The sequence below is a fragment of the Phascolarctos cinereus genome, unplaced genomic scaffold (genome assembly GCF_003287225.1).
Source record: "Phascolarctos cinereus isolate Bilbo 61053 unplaced genomic scaffold, phaCin_HiC Scaffold_7;HRSCAF=346, whole genome shotgun sequence".
Classification (NCBI taxonomy): Eukaryota; Metazoa; Chordata; class Mammalia; order Diprotodontia; family Phascolarctidae; genus Phascolarctos; species Phascolarctos cinereus.
In genome coordinates, this window is record NW_027556180.1 from 183,664,648 (window position 1) to 183,686,036 (window position 21,389).

The following is a 21,389-nucleotide window of genomic DNA, read 5'->3' on the forward strand; positions in this document are numbered from 1 at the left end:
TTAAAGAGCTGACAGGATCTCCTTTCTCACCCTTTTGTCCCTGGAACTTTTCAAGCAAAAGCTAGAACAACACTTGTTGTATATGTTATAATGAGTATTCTTTTGTGAATGAGTTGAATTCAGTTGCTTCTTGCAGCTATCAAAATCTGCAGTTGTTACTGTGGGAGGGAGGTTAAATTTTGAAAAGAGGGAAAATGTGGAGAAATGGAAGTAAAATGTTAGGGAGAAGAGAGATAGAATTAAAGCGATCTGGAAAACAGAACATTTCCTTATAGTGAAGGTCAGTACTAAGAAATCTCGTTCAAGTCTCATGGTGAATATGTATGTACCTGAAGGAAGTAGTTTATATAGCACAAATAATGCAATTGTAAACTTCATAAATTTTAGGTTTTGTGCTTCAGAATGATCATGTACTTCAATGCAAGACATTAAAGGAGCCTAGTTCCTGTGGCAGCCAGGGGATTTGCTATTATATGACTGTAAAGGCCTGTATAGATCCCTAAAGAAAGGCTCTCTGCTCCAAGGGATTATGACATTGTATGACTTAAGGAAAGGGTAGAAATTTTTCAGTTGCTTTAGTATTCCTGTTACATACAGAGGGTTAAAGTTATATTTTGTGAATATATATGCAGGAGAGCAAGCCCCTCTTTTCATTCACTTTGAAAACTGAGTAATATCTGGTAATATTCCCTAAGGATACTTAGCAGCTTGAAGTCCAAAATGACAAAAGCACTGGGGTAACCAATAATTTTTAAATAAATCGAATAGTAAAAATATAGCTATTCAAAGTCTGTGTGCAAATTTCCATCCTTGAGTGCTCTGAGAAGCACAAGTTTGGCCTTAAATATCTTTAGTCAGCTACAATATCCTAAAAATAGGCTTTAGCATATAACTAGTAAAGTACAACTTTGTCTTGTACTATGTAAAATTAGTGGTCATTGAAAGCTGACTTTGTGTGACCACATATTACATATCTTCTGTTTAGAGGAATTTGTATTTAGTATTATTCTAACCAACCAAATGTTTGGGGTCTTTAGGAATGCTACAGTGTAGGAGTATCATTCAGTGTTAAAATACAGATAAAATAATGGGAATAAAATTGCCTTGAGTAGAAAATTGAAGAGATTTAATGTAATGTTACAACAATAATAAGTGTAAGAAATGTAATTGAACTGGAATTATTTTCCTCTGTCTTCTTCCGTACCTTCATTAAAGAAATACTCAGCCATACTCTGTTATTCCTAGAATACAGAAGTAATGTAGAAATTCACTGGTATGGAGCTATTCTCCAAGAAATTTAAATTTTGTTTATGGTGGATTAAGGTCAGATTTCCACAGAAATTATAGACTGAATTGGAGATCACAAGGCCCTGAGTTTTTCAGAAGTAATGCTTCTAGAAAATTTTATAACTATTATAAACATTTTGTAATTTTTAAATAACATGATAGAAATTAGTGAACTGATAGGGCTGACTGGTGAGACCTTGCCTAAGAGTGTCATTTAAAAATCATTTTTAAAATAACATAAGTAATATTTAATAAAATATTAATAAAGGGAAGTAAAACATTTATATATAATAAAACAAACAACATGCAAAATAAGGAAACAGAGCTGGTAAGGTAATAATTTTCTGAAAAGTGATAATTTAGGTCCTACTTCCAGTCTGATATTCTTATAGAAGAGAAGATAGAGGATTTTGTTGTTGTTGTTGATTGGCTTTTATTTTTATTTTGAAGTAATTCTATGCAACAATATTTCAGTACTTCTAGGGTTTTGTGATCTTATAGGTATGAATACTCTGTCCAGCTGTTGAAATCATAACCCACTCATGCCTTCTCATCCTGTATAATCCTTGTCTATGTTCACTGTAAATCCTTCACAATGTTCCATTCAAAGTTCCAACCCTATTCTCATTTTCCTCTATAGGATCTCCCATAGGTGATCTCATTGGCTTTCATGGGTTCAATTATCATCTCTATTCAGACAAGTCGTACTCACATACACACACGTATGTATATATGTATATACATATATATTTATTAATAGACATAGTGTCTCTTTGGATCTGTAGTTTCATATTCATAAACTTCCATTTGAGTATCTATGGATATTTATAAGTACCTCAAATTGAATATAACCAAACAGAATTCATTATCTTTTCCCCAAACCCTTACCTCTTCCAAATTTCCTTATTAGTGTCGATGGCACTACAATCATCCCAGTTACATAAGCTCACAACCTCAGTGTCGTCCTCTACTCCTCACTGTCACTCATTCCATATATTTAACTAAGGTATATTGTCATTTCTGTCTTCACAATCTTTTGTATACATCTCCTTCTCTATAGTCACACAGCTGCCACCTTAGTTCAGGCTTCAGGCAACTTTGACCTTTACTATTGCAATAACCTTCTGGTTCATCTTTCTGCCTCAAGTCCTTCCTCACTCCAGTTTATCCTTCACTGAAATGATACTTATGTGATTTTCTTACAGTATCTATGTGACCATATCACCTCCTCCTCAGGGAGCTTCAGTGGCTTGTAGTTATCTCCATCATCAAGTCAAAGCCCTCTATTTGACACTTAAAACTCTTCACAATCTGAAACCTTCTTATATTTTCTATTCTTCCTATACTTTACTCCTTGCCATATGCTGAAGGTTTAGCAGTACCACATTTGAAACTATATCATGAGGCTGTGATTCTACGACTCATGCCTCCTTGTTGTTCCTTGTCCACATCACTCCTTGTCTTCCTCTCTTTGCAGTGGCTGTCATCTTTGCCTGGAAGTCTCTTCCCCCTCACCTTGCCTAGATGGGGGGAGGAACTTGTCATCTCCAGGTCACATGTGGCCCTCTATACTGAATCCAAACTTCCCAGAACAAATTTGTTTTGTAAAAATTGGACTTAGTCAAAAGGCCACACCCAAGGACCTAGAAGTCCATGCGTGGCCTTGAGTCCTCAGGTTCCCCACGCCTGGCTTAGACCTTTCTAGTTCCCCCAGTTGCTGGCTCCTTCTCCTATGAAAATACCTCCATTTATTCTGTATATATCTTTTATGTACTAGATAATTCCATGTTTTCTTCTCTATTTAGAATAGGAGATCTGTGAGGGAAAGGACTATTTTTATCTTTCCTGGTATTGCCAGCACTTATCACAATGCCTGTAAATGCTTAGTAATTTCTAATTGGCTTACTGTTTATGGAACTAATTGAAAAGGCTATGCAATGTTCCACAGTTTGAAAAAATCAGCCAAATGTTAAGTTACATACAAATGAAGGACTTCTCTGTTTACAGGAAGTATCTCTTTCTGTTTGACACTGCACTGGAAATACTCCCTGACAGTTATACTCCATGACAGATGATTTTTTTGTGTGTGATCATGAGTCTGTCTTTTTTGGGCCTCAGTTGATATTAATAAGCAAAAGGTCCTCAAATAAAGTTATATCTTCTATCAAGGAATTTTATATCACCTTAACATACTGTATACATGAAAGACATTATAACAGAGATTTTAATATCAAATATGCTCTATGAAATCAGGTTTTTTTTAAGTACTGTAAGGTTATTGGGATATTATATTCTCTATACTTTTCAGTCAATTGCATTGTTCAGAAGATGTGTTCTATCACAGAGATTTGTTTGTAAGCTTTTTCATTAACTTTGTGAAGATGATAAGGTAGGCTTATGGGTTGACAGTTATTAACATTTCTTGTTCACTTTTTCAGTAATAATAATATCTGAGATTCTCCTTCCTCATGCATTTAATACTGTATTGTCATTGATGAAGAAAATAATTGGCTGTAAAAATTTTGAAATATTTCTGTTGTCTTCCTTCCAGGTTCATCCTTAAATATTTTTGGATTATTTGGCTTAATTGAGTCTCATGTCAGGGTTTCTTTAAATCTGTTTTTCCATGTATTTCTCACCTGTAATATCAAGCTATATGGCTAATAATCTTCTCTCATTCTTCTCTGAAATATTTTTCCAAAGAATTTTAAATTTATTCTAAAATAGTATTGCATTTGAATTCTATTTCTCTCCATTTGACAAGGAGATCATGCATTTTCTGGTTGAGGGAGTTTCAGAGTTATTTTGGCATCTTGGTTGTGGCAATTGCTTTATATTCAGTTAAACTTCTTTAGAAATTTTAAAATTATAGGTTTGTGCCTTTTATCAATTTAACATATTTGAGCATCAAACCAGTTCATCTATTCTCTAGCCTATTCCTTATTCTCAAATTGCTTGCTCCCTTCTCCCATTATTACCTATGTCTTTGAAAACTTAAACCTTATTGAGTTATTGATTATGTCTACCACACTCAACCTGTGCCCCAATTCACATACTACTGAAAGGAGCTGAAGGGTCCTACAGCTGAGTCCACAAAAAATTATGTTCTCTCACTTTACTGATTCAAGAAGTCCTTTACACTGCCCCTAATTGATTTTCCAACCCACTCTACAAAGAGGTAGTTCCAAACCTTGTGTTTCACTGGCATGACTTTTGAGAAAATAATTTTGAGAATTGTGATGTCAACAAGTCAAGTCAGCAAGCATTTATTAAGCATGCCTTATGTTCCAGGCACTGTGTTAAGAGCTGGGCATAATGAAAGGCAAAAAACAATTAAAACTAAAATACCCAATCCCTCATGGAGGGATTCTCAGGGAGATCACACTGTAATGGAGGAGACAACATGCAAATATCGACTTAGAAACAAGATATATACAGAGTTAAATGGAAATAATCTCAAAGGGAAGACAATAGGATAAAGGACAAGTAAGAAAGGCTTCTTGTAGAAAGTTGGACTTTAGCTGAAACTTGAAGGAAGTCAGGGACGCTAACAGGCAGAGATGAGGAGGGAGAGAGTTACAAGAATGGAGGACAGCAAGAGAGAATTCCCAGAGTTTTGAGCTGGCATGTCATGTGCAAGAAAGAGGAGGGAGGCTAGTGACATTGGATCTCAGAGTAGGTGGAGGGAGACGGAAGTAAGCTATAATAAGACTGGAAAGATAAGAAGAGGCCACAGGATTTTATATTTGTTTGACAGATAACTGGGAGCTACTAGAAGTTATTAAATAAGGAAATGGAGGTAACATGATCAGACCTGCATTTCAGGAAGACCACTAACAGTTGAGTGGAGGATGGACTGGAGGGTAGAGATGCTTGAGGCAGAAAGAAAAACTAGTAAGCTATTGCACATGAAGAAATTAAAGCCTGCAACTGAGATGATGACAGTGTCAAAAGAGAGAAGGGGATACCTGCAAGAGATGTTACAGAGGAAGAAACAAGACCTGGCAACTGATTAGATGTAATATAGAGAAGGAGGGAGAGGGAGAGGGAGAGGGAGAGGTTGGGAGCATGAGTGAGTGGTATCCTCAACAATAATGGGGAAGTTAGGAAGAGGTTAGGATTTTGGGGAAAATATACTCATTTCAGTTTTGGAAATGTTAAGTTCAATATGTCCAATAAGCTATGTGAGACTGTAGGGCAGGACAGTAGTTAGAGTAGGACAAATAGATCTGAGAACTAACTATATAGAGATGATAATTGAATCCAAGGGAGCTGATGAGATTACCAAGTAAAACAGTATAGAGGTAGAAGAGAGAAGGTGCCTAGGAAAGAGCTTTGAGGGTTCTCCACAGTTAGCAGAAGTGATTTGGATGACTGTTCTACAAGAATATCCTACAAGAAGTAATAGACAAATAAGAAGAGAATCAGGAGAGAGCAGTATCATGAAAACCTAAAAAAAAGGGTATCAATAAGAGAGTTGTTCACAAGAAGAAGACCCAAAATCTAAAACAGTTTTTAGAAAGAAATGTATTAGGTCATTTGGTAGAGGAAAGCAAGCCAGAAAGGAGGTGGAGCTCCCTGTCCTCCAGGCTCTAGAAGATTTATGGTATATAGGATTTAGGCAAGTCAAACCAAACCACAGAACCACCCTTACCCAATAAAGCAATTTTGCCTAGAAGGCAACTTGGAAAAAAAGGTAGATTGAGGTGGATATTCAATAAAATTTGAGCTAAGCCAAAACACAAACTTGTATGGACCCAAAACAAATCCTGGTGTGGCAAACTAAAACAAGAATAATTTAGGTGGCATCATGACCTGGGGGAAACCAAAATTCATTGTAGCCATCTCCAGAATTCCTAAGAGATCTAATGATGTCAGGTAACATTGTGGATGCAGACAACCTTTAATTATATAGGGTTGGATTTAAAAAGGATAATACATTTTCCAAACAATATAATAAATCAAAATAATAAATATATAAATATAATGAATTTTTCCTACAGAGTGATCAACAGTATCAAAGGCTGCAGAGGTCAAGAAGGCCATTAGATTTGACACTTAAAAATTCATTGGTAATTTGAGAAAGAGTAATTTAATCTAAGGCATGAATATTTTTGCATGTGTATTCATGCACTTTTTTGTCTTTTTATTTAAATGTAGGTGAAATTTTACCAGTAAAGATAAGTTTTTTGAAAAAAGTAAAACTAAAAAATAATTTGTCAATTTTAGTTTAACTCTCATAAATTAGGAACTCCAATACTCTGAACCCTGCTCTAACAAGCAACTTTTTTGTTAGTTCCAGGCATGTTTCTTAATACCTTTTGTGACTCAGATTTATTACCAGAAATATGATATGGGCTAGGAAACTGATGATGGATCAGTAATACTTGTGTAAGTATTGAGAATGGCGATGAAATGATGACTAAAATAATCAGTGTTGTTTTTTTTCCTATAGTTTCCCACATTTCTTCTTTTAGTCATATTATTTAGGACATTATTGTACATTAGTGTACATTTTGCCATTTTTCATGAAACTTTAAGTAATACTACCTGCTTTAGGGTTGCCTTAGGATTTTAAGATTCTAAGACTAATTCAGTTGAAGAGATCTGCAGTTTTAAAATGTACAAGCTGTACAGTACGCCATAAATAAAGCTAGTATTAAGGAATGATAAATTATATTGCTTATTCTCCCCAAATTTTCATATAGAACATGGTTCTTGGCCAATCAGAGAGCGGAGGATGCCTTTGTGAACCAAAAAATTGTAAAAAAAAAATTATAAAAATTTTATTTAAAAAAAATTATCCACATTCTGTGGTTGCCTAATTAAAGTTTTTGAAGAAGGAGATGGGGGGGGAGAATTTTCCAAGTTATCTTAAAAGATTTTAGTTATGGAGGCAGCTAGGTGGCGCAGTGGATAGAGCACTGGCCCTGGATTCGGGAGGAGCTGAGTTCAAATCCAGCCTCAGACATGTAACACTTACTAGCTGTGTGACCCTGGGCAAGTCACCTAACCTTCCCATTGTCCAACCAAAAAAAAATTTAGTTATGCCAATTTTAGTCATTAGGGGACATAAGTCTGACTTGAGAAAATTGTTGTCATTAAAATTATGCAACTTTAAAAGAATATTACAATCCTTATTATCAGTAGGATGGAATGACTTCTGAACCTATTTATCTGTCATTTTTAGGAAGTTGTGGTGCTTTGTTTTTTAATGCTATGCTTTTATTGCTAACTGCAGCTTTGATCATAGGGAAATATTTCACTGAGTCTCTAATTTTACATTTATTCAGCAAATTGAAGATGCTAGGCATCTTGAGATTTAGATTTTTATCACTGTTCCTTTAGAACAGAGTACTTTAACACATAATTTCTGGTTGCTGAGTTATTTTCTTAGCTCAAAATTTCTTATCTTTCTAGTTAAATCATATTTTAAAAATACCTTTTTGGAGATATAATATATATGTATATATATCTACATATACATATGCACATATGTGTGTGTGTTTGTGTGTGTGTGTATTTTCCCCCTTCTAGGATTTTCTGTTTAGCTAAAGTCATCAGAGTATATATGACCATTGCATTTTTAGGATGCCTCTTTCAAAGTGTGTTGACATTGTGGCTTCTACATTGAAGAGTTGTGGTTGGTAAAGAATACATTTCTAAAAATACATACTTGAGAAATCATCTAACATAGCTGTGTACACATAAAAGAGAGTTCCAGAATGTAATTACCTATGTCATTCATAAGGGTTTCATTGCCTCAAGTATTTAATTTTGCAGCATTATGAAGTTAACTGGAACACCCCTGCTTTCCAGTCATTCTGGTTCACAGAGGAAATTCTTTCTAAAAATAGAATATTATAGGATCATAGACCTGTAGGTAGGAGGAACATTAAAAGCCATCTGGTCCCACTCCATCATTTTTAGATTTAGAAATTCCATCTCAGAGAGGTTAAACAACATGCTAAAAGTTGATTTACCCCCCGGGCCTCAATTTCCTCAACTGTAAAAATGAGAGGATTAGGCTAGATGATTTCTGGGGTCCCTTGAGCTGTAGGTCAGTGATACTATGATTTTAAGATTCTTAACTGAAAATTTTCTGAAATCTTAAGGAAAATAGAAATTATTTTTGTCCTGCTTTTAGGAAGGCGCATATTGAAGTTGAAAAGTACTTACCTGGACCTCTATGTATGTTTCATATTACATAAATCACTGTATACCTGGATAGCATTTATTTTACAACACACTGTTATGTCATTTGGAAAATAGTTTCTTTTTCTTATGTACTTCAGAATTAGAACCTATGTATTTATATGGTATAAATGAATAGCTGTTTTACCAAAAGAGTTAGAATATCTGGTTGTGAATCTTAAATCTAACTCTCTGATCTTTTCCAAAATGGAGAAAATGGTACATCTAACCTTCCAACTTAATTCAGTTGTTGTGACGATCAAATGAAATAATCACGTATGTGAAAGTGCTTTATAACTAAAATTCCTATGAAATGTAAGATTTTTGTTATTTTTAAACTGCATTCAAATATTATGTAATTAACATATTATCTACTTGTAAGATTTAAGATGTTGACTATTTTAGTGATAACATAAAAAGCATCTAATAAAATAAGTATTGAGAGGCTGTTAAAGAACATTTAAATATAATTTAATCTTCATTATGTAGCATATTTTACCTCAGTTGGCCAAAATTCTTAGCATAGAAATGTCTTAAGGTAGTTAAAATTTAATCACATTTAGGCTGCTGATATATGATCACCTCATTTTTTCAGAGGGGCACGTGGAGGTCAATAATTCACAATTAAAAGCTATCACAGCCTCTATAATTGACTATAGTACATGGACAATTAATTTAAACAAAGGGGGTAATACCATGCCTAGACCTTGGTCTTTCCCAGATCAAATATCCCATTAAATAAAAGTACCTGCTTGACAAACTCATGTCTAGCAGTCTTTGACCTGTAATAGTTAACTCTGGTTTTCTCAAGTGTCTTTTTGCTTTATTGCTGAGCACCACAGCACTCTGCCCATGTAAATCATCAGAATAACCAGCTACTTTTATAATGGCAAGCAACAACAATTTAAGAATTATTAAAGTTATTTTGGAAATAACTGACATGATATTGCCAACTTTATAACCCTTGAACCCAAAGTTTAGTCACTGACTACTTCATTATATATATTTGAGTAACTTTGAAATGTTATAGGTGACCACATTTTGAATTTATGGAAGCTTCTTCAGTTTAAACACATTACACTTTATATATTGTTGAGAAAATTACAATGTTTTATTATGCCACCATATTAGGTACTTGAATATTTTAACCTCAAATAAAGTTGTATTTCCCAAAGTCCCTATTTGGAACTGGACAGATTTGACTCCTGGAGAGCTGTTTGCTGTAGCACTTATTGTCTCCGGAGTGATTAACCTTGTAAGCAAGTTATGCAGGTGATTTGAATTCAGTTAATCTCACGTAAAGAATTTTAATTGAATTGGTGATGACATTCTCTCTAATCACTCCATAGCTGCATAATTAGAGATTGGGCTATTCAGAGAATTCTCTTAATGAGACACAGGCAGAAAACTACATGAGAGATAACTTTCTCCTCAATTTGTGTCAGGCATGCTTCATATAAAAAGTGACAACATGGAAAAAATGTTATCATAATTTTCACATGTATGATAATGTGTCTGAACTTTATCAATTCATTATTTCCACCTTTTGCTTCTAGTAGTTTGCAAAATTAGATACTAGGTAATATAATACTGACTTTTAAAGGGCATTTATCCTTCATTGATTTGACCAGTACAGTTATGAATGAGATTCTATTCAAGTGAAACAAAAGTATTTTCTAGGTACCTCGTTGTTTACACCTGTAGGAAGCTACTGACTAACTCACCACCTGTTTTATAGCCAATATGCAGTCTTTTTTTTTTCTTTAACTCTGCTAGATTTTGTATTTGTTCATGTAGTTGCATATGCAAAACATTTTAAATAAAAATACATTTGCATATACTTAACCTTTTTAATCTGGAAGAAAGGGTACTTTATGTGGATAATACAGAGAAAAGCAACACTTGGGAAAATACAAATATTTTATCCCTGAAAATTGGCATTTCCTCATCAAATTTTTAAAATAAATCTTAGATACTTCAGTGTATCACTTCACTATAGGAATTTCTTATTTCTTTCCGTAAGACACAAAAGTTAAAATGAAGTCATGTTTCTGAAATCTCATTTTAATATATCAAGTGATTTCCATTTGGATCATTATTTTTACCCTAGATGGCTCTGAGAGTATTCCAGTCAAATGTTTATTTTGTTTTGTTTTGTTTTGCTTTGTTTTCTGCAAGAGTCAGGGACCACCTGGCAAAACGTTAATACCTCCAACTCTCTGGGGTCATTTTCAGAGATCCATGACATAAACAAGATAGTTATTTGAACAAAGTTCTGGAACAAGGGAAAATGAATGGAATTGGGAATGTAGGATTATTGTTAGTGAGGAATAGGAATATCTTTTCCTCTGAGGAAGGTTTGATGACTATAAGACAGGGCCTGACAGTTCTCCTATCAACTGGCCTCAGTCTTTTCAGTAAATCAACCTTCTACCCTGTTTTTTGTGGATATGCATGGTGTATCATGGGCTTACAATCATGGTCCAGTGGTCATTATGCACAGGAGAAGTGAAGTGACATTAGAGACTTGAGAAAGACTTGGTACAGGATCTTGTGGGTAGTGAAATAAGTAGTCAATAAGAGGTAAATAAAACTACTGCTGAGATATGATAGGTGGTAGTAAAGAGGCTCCAACTAAGGTTATGCACCATAAATTTATAAGAGGTAGAGTAATTTCAATTTTGTGACTTTAGCATGTTTAGCAACCCAGGAGCAGAAGTAAAGATACCATATGCTGGGCACTACTCTTGGTTGAGACCCAAAGTTTTTAAAGAATAGTCGAGTCTTAGAGTAGAGCTGAACTAACTCAAAATGTCTTCTTAGATGCTGAGAAAAACAAATATTATGTTCACATCCCAGTAACTTAAGGAAAACCATAGCATGTCTAGTTGCAGTAGAGAAAACTGATGTTTAGAGTTTTAAGTATGATGTTTAGAATTTTAAGTATGTTCATAAAAAGAGATATATGGCTAAAGATGAGGCAGCATAGTGTAGTGGTTAGTATAGCACTGGACTTCCAAGTCAGGAAAATATCTAAAGTCCCTTCCTTCCTTCCAGCTCTGAATCTATTATCTTATGAAAGTTGTTGAGGCCACTCTTTCTTCTGGATAATAGATTTTTTAATTTCAATATGAAATCTTGGGTGTCAACATATCTCCGTGACTTAGAGATAAATGAAAATAGATAAGCAGCTTATAATAATGAATCACACAAAAATTCAGATAGCTGCCACAGAAAAGAAACCATTAATTTAATGGAAGAGTTATTGAATTTTGGAGAATACAACCAGCATTTCTATATGAAACACAACTGTAAATATTCACTTCTGTGTTCTTTCTTTGCCATCCAAGCAGTTTAAACCCTCTGTGGCTACTGAGCCACCATAGTCATTTGGGAGGGTTAGAGGAAAGAGAATACTGCTATCTCCTACCTTATATCTATGTATTTATTAGCCATAATTCTATTCTGGTATCATGATGGGAATTAAAAATTTTCTTCCATCTAATTCAGCTCAATTTACCTAGATGTATAAACTCAGTATATTAAATGTCCAGTCATGTGACACATATAAGTAGACATGCAAATTTCAAGTCAGAAAGATTAGATTCCTTGGTTCTGTTCAGTTAAACTAAATTCACATAGACTCATGTCAGATTAAGACTACTTGAAATATAAGAAAAATCAATCCACTTAAGGGCAGTAACAGTTTATAATTTTAATTTAATTTAATTGACATTAAATACTTACTATATGCTAAGGAAATAAATATGAAGAATGAGACAGCTCTTGTCCTCAGGGAGCTCCTACATTTTTCTAGAGGTGGGGATAGGGAGGGCAGGATACAGATACTATAAGATAAAGTGAGGTGGGATTATAGGAAGGACTTTCACAAGGTGCTCTAGGAAAATTTGTCGATGGAGAGAGTGCTATCAGCCAGGATAATCAGGGAGAATTCATGAAAGAGGTGGCATCTAATCTGAAATTAAGTAAGTTTTTACTAGAAAAAGGAGGAGGGAACACATTAAAGGCATGGGGAAGAGCCTACAAAAAAGCATGGAAGCTAGAGAAAACAAATCATGTTAAAGGAGAAACTTTTTGTCTAATTTGACTGAAATAGTGTGTGAAGGGAGATAGTGTGAAACAGGAGCTGAAAAGGTGGGGTAATAATGTACTTGCAGAGGGACTTAAATGCCAGGCTGAAGAGCTATAATAATAGGTGGCATTTGTATATTGCTTTGTGATTTGCTAAGTTCCAAAATTTGTCATCTTGTTTGACACTTGCAGAAACTCTGTGTTCCTATTATTATATTATTATCCCTATTTTATTGGATAAGAAAACAGAGCCTCAGAGAGGTCAAAGGACTTGCCCAGGATCATATAGCTAATAAGTGTCTCAGATGAGATTCGAAAGCACATCTTCCTTAATCCAAGAATAGCACACCACACAGCCTCTCTAGGGGAAACAGAATGTTGAGACCTGTGCATTAAGGGGATTATTTGGTCAGCTGTATGGAGCATGAATTAAAGAGAGGAAACTAGTAGAACAGTTAAGAGATTATGAAAACAGGGCAGGCAAGAGATCATAATGGCCTACGTAAATAGAGAGATGGAGAAAGACAAGAGAAATATTACAGATGTAGAATCAATGATTAGATTACTCTCTGAGAAAAAGGGGAAAAAAGTTTTAAAAACTAACACTAAGATTTTAAAGCTTGGTGACTGGGAGGGTGGTGATATCTTCAGGACATTCAGAAAGAAACATATAGCAGGCATATAGAAATTCAGGTGTGGTGTTCTAGGAAGAGCCTGGGGATATCAATATGGATTTGTGAGCCAACTGTCTGGAGATATCTATTGAATGATATGAATGAATGAGAAGGAGAAATATGGGAGAAGTGAAAAGGGTTTAGAAAAGAGTGTTCATGGATACCCACACTGAGGACAGGAGAAGTATAATAAACTATTTACACAAAACACTCACCGTACTTCACTTTGAAACCTTTTTTCCCCCTAAGAGCGACCCACTTTCCTCAGACGACCAATTAACCAAGTGATACTGGAAGAAGAAGCTGTTGAATTTCGGTGTCAGGTCCAGGGAGATCCTCAACCAACTGTAAGATGGAAGAAGGATGATACAGACTTACCAAGAGGAAGGTAAGAGAACTCTAAACTGCAATTGGTTTAACTGTGATAGCTGTGTGGCTGTGATTATAGAATGACAAATCCCAGATTATTAGATCATTAAGGATAATAACCTCACTTCATAGATGAACAAACTGAGGACAACAAAAAGTTATTCTCAATCAATCAGCAAGCTTTAATCAGTGCCTATTATATTTCAGACATAGATATGGGAACTGGGGATAAAAAGACAAAAAATTAAATAATCCTTACTCTCAAAGAACTTACCTTCTACCAAGACAGATAGCATGCACATAAATAAATATTTACAGAATAAATATAAAATGAATAGAAAATAGTTTAAAAAAAGTAGTTAGAGTGGGTACTAACACTTGAAGGGATCAGGAAAAGATTCAAAGTAGTCCTTGAGTTGCGTTTGAAAAAAGCTATGGACTCTTTGAGGTAGAGGTGAGAGGCAGTGTATTGCAGCAATGAAGGATAGCCCATTGAGAGACTATGATATAGTTCATATAGCTCAATATATAAAGAAGCTTTCAATATGATACCGCTTTCAGTGAGAAAAAAAATCCTAAAAAAGCATAGGCCTTGAAAGCCCCTTCTTTAATGTGATCAAATGTGTGTGTGTATGTGTGTGTAATTATGTGCATACATAATTTTATATGTACTATAGAGAGTTATATATGTGCATATATACACACATAGTTATATATATATATTAACATATGTATATACATCCATACACATTTAGATATATATTTATATGTGTGTGTATATAGAGCTAGCATTATTTGTAATGAAAATACACTGGTAGCTTTCCCAATAAGTGTAGTGATAAAGCAAGAATATCTCCTCCTCCTGTTATTATTTGACAATTCTAAAAATCTTAGCCATAGTAATAAGACCAGAAAAGTAAATAAAAGGAATAAAAATTGACAAAGAGGAGAAGCATTTATCCCTTATTTGCAGTTTGTAAAATAGTTTACAGGAAAGATCCCAGAGATCAGGAAAGAAAGTAACAAAACAGTTAATGACTCAGGCAAAATATGAGGATGGAAAATAAATCTACAAAAAGTCACTGGCATTTTTGTCCATTACCAAAAAAAAATTCAGAAAGAAATAGGACAGGAAATCCATTAAGAACAGCTACAGAATGAAAATTATTTCTGAAAGCTAACCTACACACACACGAACACACACACACACACACACACACACGCACACTATGTAAATATAACTAAAAATACTTACAGAAATACGTGAAGACTTCTTAAAATAATTGGAGAAATCTTCATTGTTCATGGTTATGCTATATCAACATAACAAAAATAATAATATATAAATTTGATGTTATACTAATCATATCACAAAGGGTTTTCTTTATAGACCCAGGCAAAATATGTTTCGAAGAGGTCAGATCTCTCAAGGATAATATTAATAATAACAATATTCATAAAATAGAAATGAAGGGAAGGTAGCTAGGTGGCTCAGTGTTTAGAGTGCCAAGCCTGGAGTCAGGAAGATCTGAGTTCAAATCCAGCCTCAAACGCTACTAGCTGTTTGATCCTGGCGAATTACTTAACCCTATTTGCTTTAGTTTCCTCATTTGCAAAATGAGCTAGACTAAGAAATTGCAAACCACTCCAGTATGTTTGCCAAGAAAACCCCAAATAGAGTCATGAAGAATGAGACACAACTGATCAACAACAACAAAGAATGAAGGAGGTCTAATCTTTAAAAGTCTCAAGTTTTGTTATACAACAGTAATAGTCAAAACCATTTGGTACAGGTTAAAAATAGATAACAGCAGTAAAATAAATAGGATATGACCTAGAAGCAGATCATCAATCTCAGCATTAGATGTATCCAGGAACACAAAACTATTAAAGAAATATTATTTTTTCAACAAAAGAATTTGAGAAAACTAGAAAGCAGGATAGTGAATAGTAAGTAGAGTTAGATAACAATCTTATCTCATATACAATAGTAAGCTACAAATGGATTATCAGCATAAATATAAAAGACCATTATCATTTAAAAATAAAAGGAAATGAATGGAAAGTTGTATCTTGTACAACTCTGGTTTGTAGGAAACTTCATAACAAGTCAAGAGATAATTACAAAAGACTAAACATAATTTCTATTACATAAAAGCTGTGCAAATAAAACCAGTTTATAAAAGTCAAAATAGAAGCTACCAATTGGAGGAAAAAATCGTTGCCTCAAACAGCTCTGCTACAAGTTTAACATTCAAAATATATTTAAGGACTTATACTGACAATGAACTATTCCATAAAAGATAAATGGTCAAAGGACATGAGCAAATAATTTTCGAAAGAATTGCAAACACCAACAGTCATGCAAAAATGCTCCAAATCATAAAAAGAAAACTGCAAATTATGACAATTCTGAGGTTTCATATCCACCAAATTGCCAAAGATAATAGAAGTTGGAACTAGAAATGTTGGAAGAATTGCAGGAAAATGGACATACTCATACATTGTTGTTAGAGCTATAAACTGACCCAACTCCTATGGACAAAAATTTTGAATAATGTGAGAAATGTTAATAAACTACCATACCATTTGACCCAATAATCTTACTATTGAACTCAATATTGGAGCTGGGTATTCTATGAGGAGGAGTTGAGGAGGGAATACAGTCCAAAATGTGGGAGACAGTATAACCAATGGCCTGGAAATAGGAGATAGAATGTCATAGGGAATATAGAGCACAGCAAGCAGTCCCTAGTTTGACAGGTATATAGAATGTGTGAAGGGAAATGAAGTGCAATAAACTTAAATATCATTAGTTTGGAGCCAGATGGAAAGTTTTAAATGCCAAAAGGAAGAATTTATATTTTATCCTATTAGCTCTAGGGAGCCCTTGAAACTTCATACATCAATTTGGCACCTGGTTGGAGGATGGATTGGAAAATGAAGAAACCTGAGCAATAGAGAACAATTAGAGGCTACTGCAAAAGTCCAAATAAGAGAAGATGTAGACCTCACCTTAGGCAATGACTGTGTAAGGGAAGAGTGAGATGTGGTGGTAGAACAGGCAAGAGCTGGCAACATGGGACATGAGGGAAATTGAAGTTTTGAGACTATGTCTGGCATTGCTAATGTGAATGACTGGAAGGATTATGATGTTTTTGATAGATATATGGAATTAGGGAAGGGTGGGAAGGCCTGAGAGAAAAGATAATGAGCTCTGTTTTGGATGTATTCAGTTTGAGGTGCATAGGAAACAATCATTTTGTTGTGTTCAACAGACAGATGTGGATTGTAGGTCAGGAGGTTAGCTATAATAGATATCTGGAAGTCTTCTGAGTAAAATGATTCATTCAGTGTTGTATTTATATCCAATAGTTGACTTCCATGAATATATGATTTGTGCTAACATAGTCATCATAAATATGCATAAAATGATTATGTAACAGTTTCTTACCCCATGGAGTATTCTCATTTTAAATAATTTATTTCATAATTTAAAATCATTACACTTCAGTTCAGTCTTTTTTTTTTTTTTGCTGAGGCAGTTGGGGTTAAGTGACTTGCCCAAAGTCACACAGCTAAGGAAGTGTTACGTGTCTGAGGCTGGATTTGAACTCAGGTCCTCTTGACTCCAAGGCCAGAGCTCTATCCACTGCGCCACCTAGCAGCCCCAATTCAGACATTTTTTATGCATTTGGATAGAATTATTTGGAATTGCTAAGCTTGGATTCCTTTTATTGATTTCAGTTATCACAGAAACCAGTCACGGTGAGAAGTTAAAACTTTTACATGTGTTTTTTTTCCCTTTAAAAAAATATGTCTGAGGAAACACAAGCTTTGACTATAGCATGTTGAATTTATTATACACTTTTTAAAAAGCAAAGTTTACTTAGTATATGTGTGGTTTTATAATATTTTCTGTTATATTTTAAATTTGAAAATAATTTTGATTATTCATTAAATTTAGAATAAAAAAAATCTAAAATTAAAAACAATATATAATGTATGTTTGGATTTTCCTACCTTGGTGACCTTTGGAAAAACACAACCCCTGTGAGATTCAGTTTTCTCATCTGTACAGTGGATATTACAATAGCTGCAATGCTTAGGTGCATTTTGAGTTTCAAAAGGAATAACGTATGTGAAAAACATTTTGAAAATTGTAAAGTAGTATAAAATGAAGTGCATTGTTATTTAAAAGATGGCCTTTTGAATGTTGTATTTGAATGGAGAGTGGTGGTAAAGAGGGCCTAGAACTAAGCAGGGGAAAGAAAGGAAATAGTACAATTTTTTCAATGAAACCAAATTTCTTTCAGAAACAAAAGTCCTTATTCTTAACAACCACATACTTCTTGCAATGTTATAAGGCTCCAAATCATGGAATACTAATTGAAGCTAAAGCCTGCCAAGTGGCAATAAGAAGTGTATGGTGGCATGGATAGGTTGCCTCACAATTTAAAAAAGGAGTTATGCAAGAGAAATTACAAATTAAAAAAAAAGATGTCATCAGAGAATTCATGACTACAAGATTGGCCTGTTACTCTGTGAAAGCTAAAAACAGCTGAGCCTTCAGTCACCATCCCACTCACCACAGTAGCTCTTCCAAACCCTTTCAAACCTCCTCAAACCTTCCTGGGCTTGTCTTTACCCTCACCCTCTCAGATAAGAACCTTATCTGATATTTTATTGATAAAATTGAGATCATTTGCCTAGAGCTCCCTCTTCTCTCTCCTCCTTATCTCATATCATCCAGATGCCTTCTGTCACCATCTCTGCTTTCACATGTTTCATATGAAGAAGTGACCCCTCTCCTTGCCAAAGCTCCCTCTCTTCTTCAGCAGATTGTCCCTTCTATCATCCCCACTTTCTCACTTAATTTCAATCTCTCCATATCTAGTAGCTCCTTCCTTACTGCCTGTAAATATCCCTGTCTTCCTCCATCCTCAAAAAACTCTCTTTTGAGCCATCCATCTTCACTAATTGTCATCCTATATCTCTCCTGCCTTTCATTGCTAAACTTGATAAGATCATCCACAATAGGTGCTTCTACTTCCTTTCCTCTCATTCACTTTTTAACTCATCATTTCGGCTTCTGACCTAATTATTCAACTGAAACTGTCCTCTCCAAAATTAATAGCAGTCTCATAACTGCCAAATTTAATGACCTTTTCTGAATTCTCATCCTTTTTTAATTCTCTGTAGAACTTTGACACTGTCAATAAACCTCTTCTCCTTTGTGCTCTTGTCTTTCTAGGCTTTTGTGATCTCCTTCTTCTTCTACCTAACTGACCTCTCATTTCTATCTCCTTTGCTTGATCTTCATCCATGTCATGTCCCCTAACCCTATGTGTCCTACAGGGTTCTGTCCTCATCTACTTCCATTCTGTTTCACTTGCTGATCTCATTAGTTTTCATAGATTCAATTATCATTTTATGCTGATGATTTTCAATTCTGCTTATCAATCCAAACTTCTCTGATGACTTTCAGTCTTGCAGCTGCAACTACCTATTAGACGTCTTATACACCTAGATGCCCTGTAGATATCTTAAACTGAACATGTCCAAAATTGAACTCAATTTGCTTTTCTCCTCCAGTTCTACTTCACTTATAAACCACCCTATTATGAGTTAACAGAGTGACCTTCCTAAAGCAGAGGTCTGACAATGTCATTCATCAACACACCCACAATGAACTCTAATGACTCTTTATTACTTGCAGGATCACATATAAAATCGTCTCCTTGGCTTTCAATGCCCTTCATAAGCTGTCTTCCCTTCCCCCCAACACTTTTAGTATTCTTATACCCTAAACCCTCCTCATCTTGCTTACTCTGTGATCCAGTGACACTAGCATCCTTACCGTTCTTCAGACAAGATACTCCAACTCCTGACAATTTTTGCTGGCTGTCCTCCATGGACTGCTGTCTATCCTCATTTCCACCTCCTGACTTCCTTGGTTTCCTTCCAAGTTCCATCTAAAATCTCACCTTACATAGGAAGACTTTCCTTATCTTTCTTAATTCTGTTGCCTTCCCTTTGTTGATTATTTCCAATTTATCCTATATTCGGTGTCTTTATACATAGTTGCTTTCCCCATTAAACTTAATGAGGTCCTTTAGAGCAGGGATTGTCTTTCACTTCCTTTTTATTCTCAAGGCTTAGCATAGTGCCTGGCACGTGGTAGTCTCTAAATAAATGTTCACTGACTGACTGACTTGTACATATGCTGTCTGAAGAGGCTGGTAACCTAGGAGAGATCAGAGAATTGAACTGCTGAATATTGACTTTCTTCCAATTATGAAAGGAGAGGTTCTGTATCTAAATAGTGTGTCATTGTTATCTTCCTGAGAACAGTGTATTATTTATTGTTAAAATACATTGTACATCTTTATAGTAAATGATGTTGAATTAATAGAATACTTGAATATTAGATTAATGGAGGAAATAGATTTTTATCAAAGTTAAGCCTAAAGCACATAAAAACTCATTCTAAAAATGTATGTTTTAGAAACAATGACCATAGGATAAAGAGTCCTCATTTTCATTTTATATTAACGAGTCTTTAAAAGTACATTAAAATCTGTGACTAAAGTAAAAAAAAAAGTATAATTGAGTGTTATATGACTTATTCTAGACAACTAAAGATGAATAGAAAGCCATTCATCCACAATGTTAATACATTTGACTGAAATAAGTAGGCCCTATTTTCTCAAAATAAAAATGCTTCACAGGTTAAATTAATATAAATAAGTCCAACTAAGATACTACAAGGATATCTTCTTTCTTTTTTTAAATTAAATTGACCAAAAGTTTATTTATTTTATTGTTTTTTTCCCCCCATAAAACCAGGTCTTAGTTTTATTTATTAGTTCAGTAGTTTTCTTAATTTCAATTTTATTAATCTCTCTTTTGGTTTTCAGTATTTCTAATTTGGTATTTAATTGAGGATTTTTAATTTGTCTCCTTTCTAGTTTTTTAGTTGCATGCCCAATTCATTGATCTCGTCTTTCACTCTTTTATTCATGTAAGCATTTAGAGATATAAGACTTCTCCTAAGAACTGCTTTTGCTGTATCCCATAAGTTTTGGTATGTTGTCTCATTATTGTCATTCTCTTAAATGAAGTTATTGATTGTTTCTATGATTTATGGTTTGACCCATTCATTCTTTAGGATTAGATTATTTAGTTTTCAATTAATTTTTAGTCTATCTTTCCATGGCCCTTTATTACATATAATTTTTATTCCATCATGATCTGAAAAGGATGCATTTAATATTTCTGCCTTTATGCACTAGATTATGAGGTTTTTATGCCCTAGTACATGGTCAGTTTTTGTGTATGTGCCATGTACCACAGAGAAAAAAAGAATATTCCTTTCCATCCCCATTCAGTTTTCTCCAGAGGTCTACCATACCTAACTTTTCTAAAAATCTATTCTCCTCCTTCACTTCTTTCTTGTTTATTTTGTGTTTAGATTTATTTAGTTCAGAGAGGGGGAGGTTGAGTTCCCCCACTATTATAGTTTTGATATTTCTTCCTGTAACTCCCTCAACTTCTCCTCTAAGAATTTGTATGCAATACCACTTGGTGCGTATATGTTTAGTAATGATATTACTTCATTGTCTATGGTGCCTTTTAGCAGGATGTAGTTTCCTTCCTTATCTCTTTTAATAAGATCTATTTTTGTTTTTGTTTTGTCTGAGATCAGGATTCCTACCCCTGCTTTTTTTTTTTTACTTCAGCTGAAGCATAACATATTCTACTCTAGCCTTT

At 34.4% G+C, this 21,389-nt stretch overlaps 1 protein-coding gene across 1 annotated transcript in view; it reads left to right on the top strand.

Annotated features, from left to right (window-relative positions):
* The window catches only part of ROBO2 (roundabout guidance receptor 2), a 709,376-nt gene that overhangs the window by 477,106 nt on the left and 210,881 nt on the right, over positions 1–21,389 (top strand). The window contains exon 5 of the mRNA XM_078147421.1: positions 13,497–13,635. Within this exon, the coding sequence (XP_078003547.1) occupies positions 13,497–13,635 (139 nt within the window). The remainder of the gene's footprint in view (positions 1–13,496; positions 13,636–21,389) is intronic.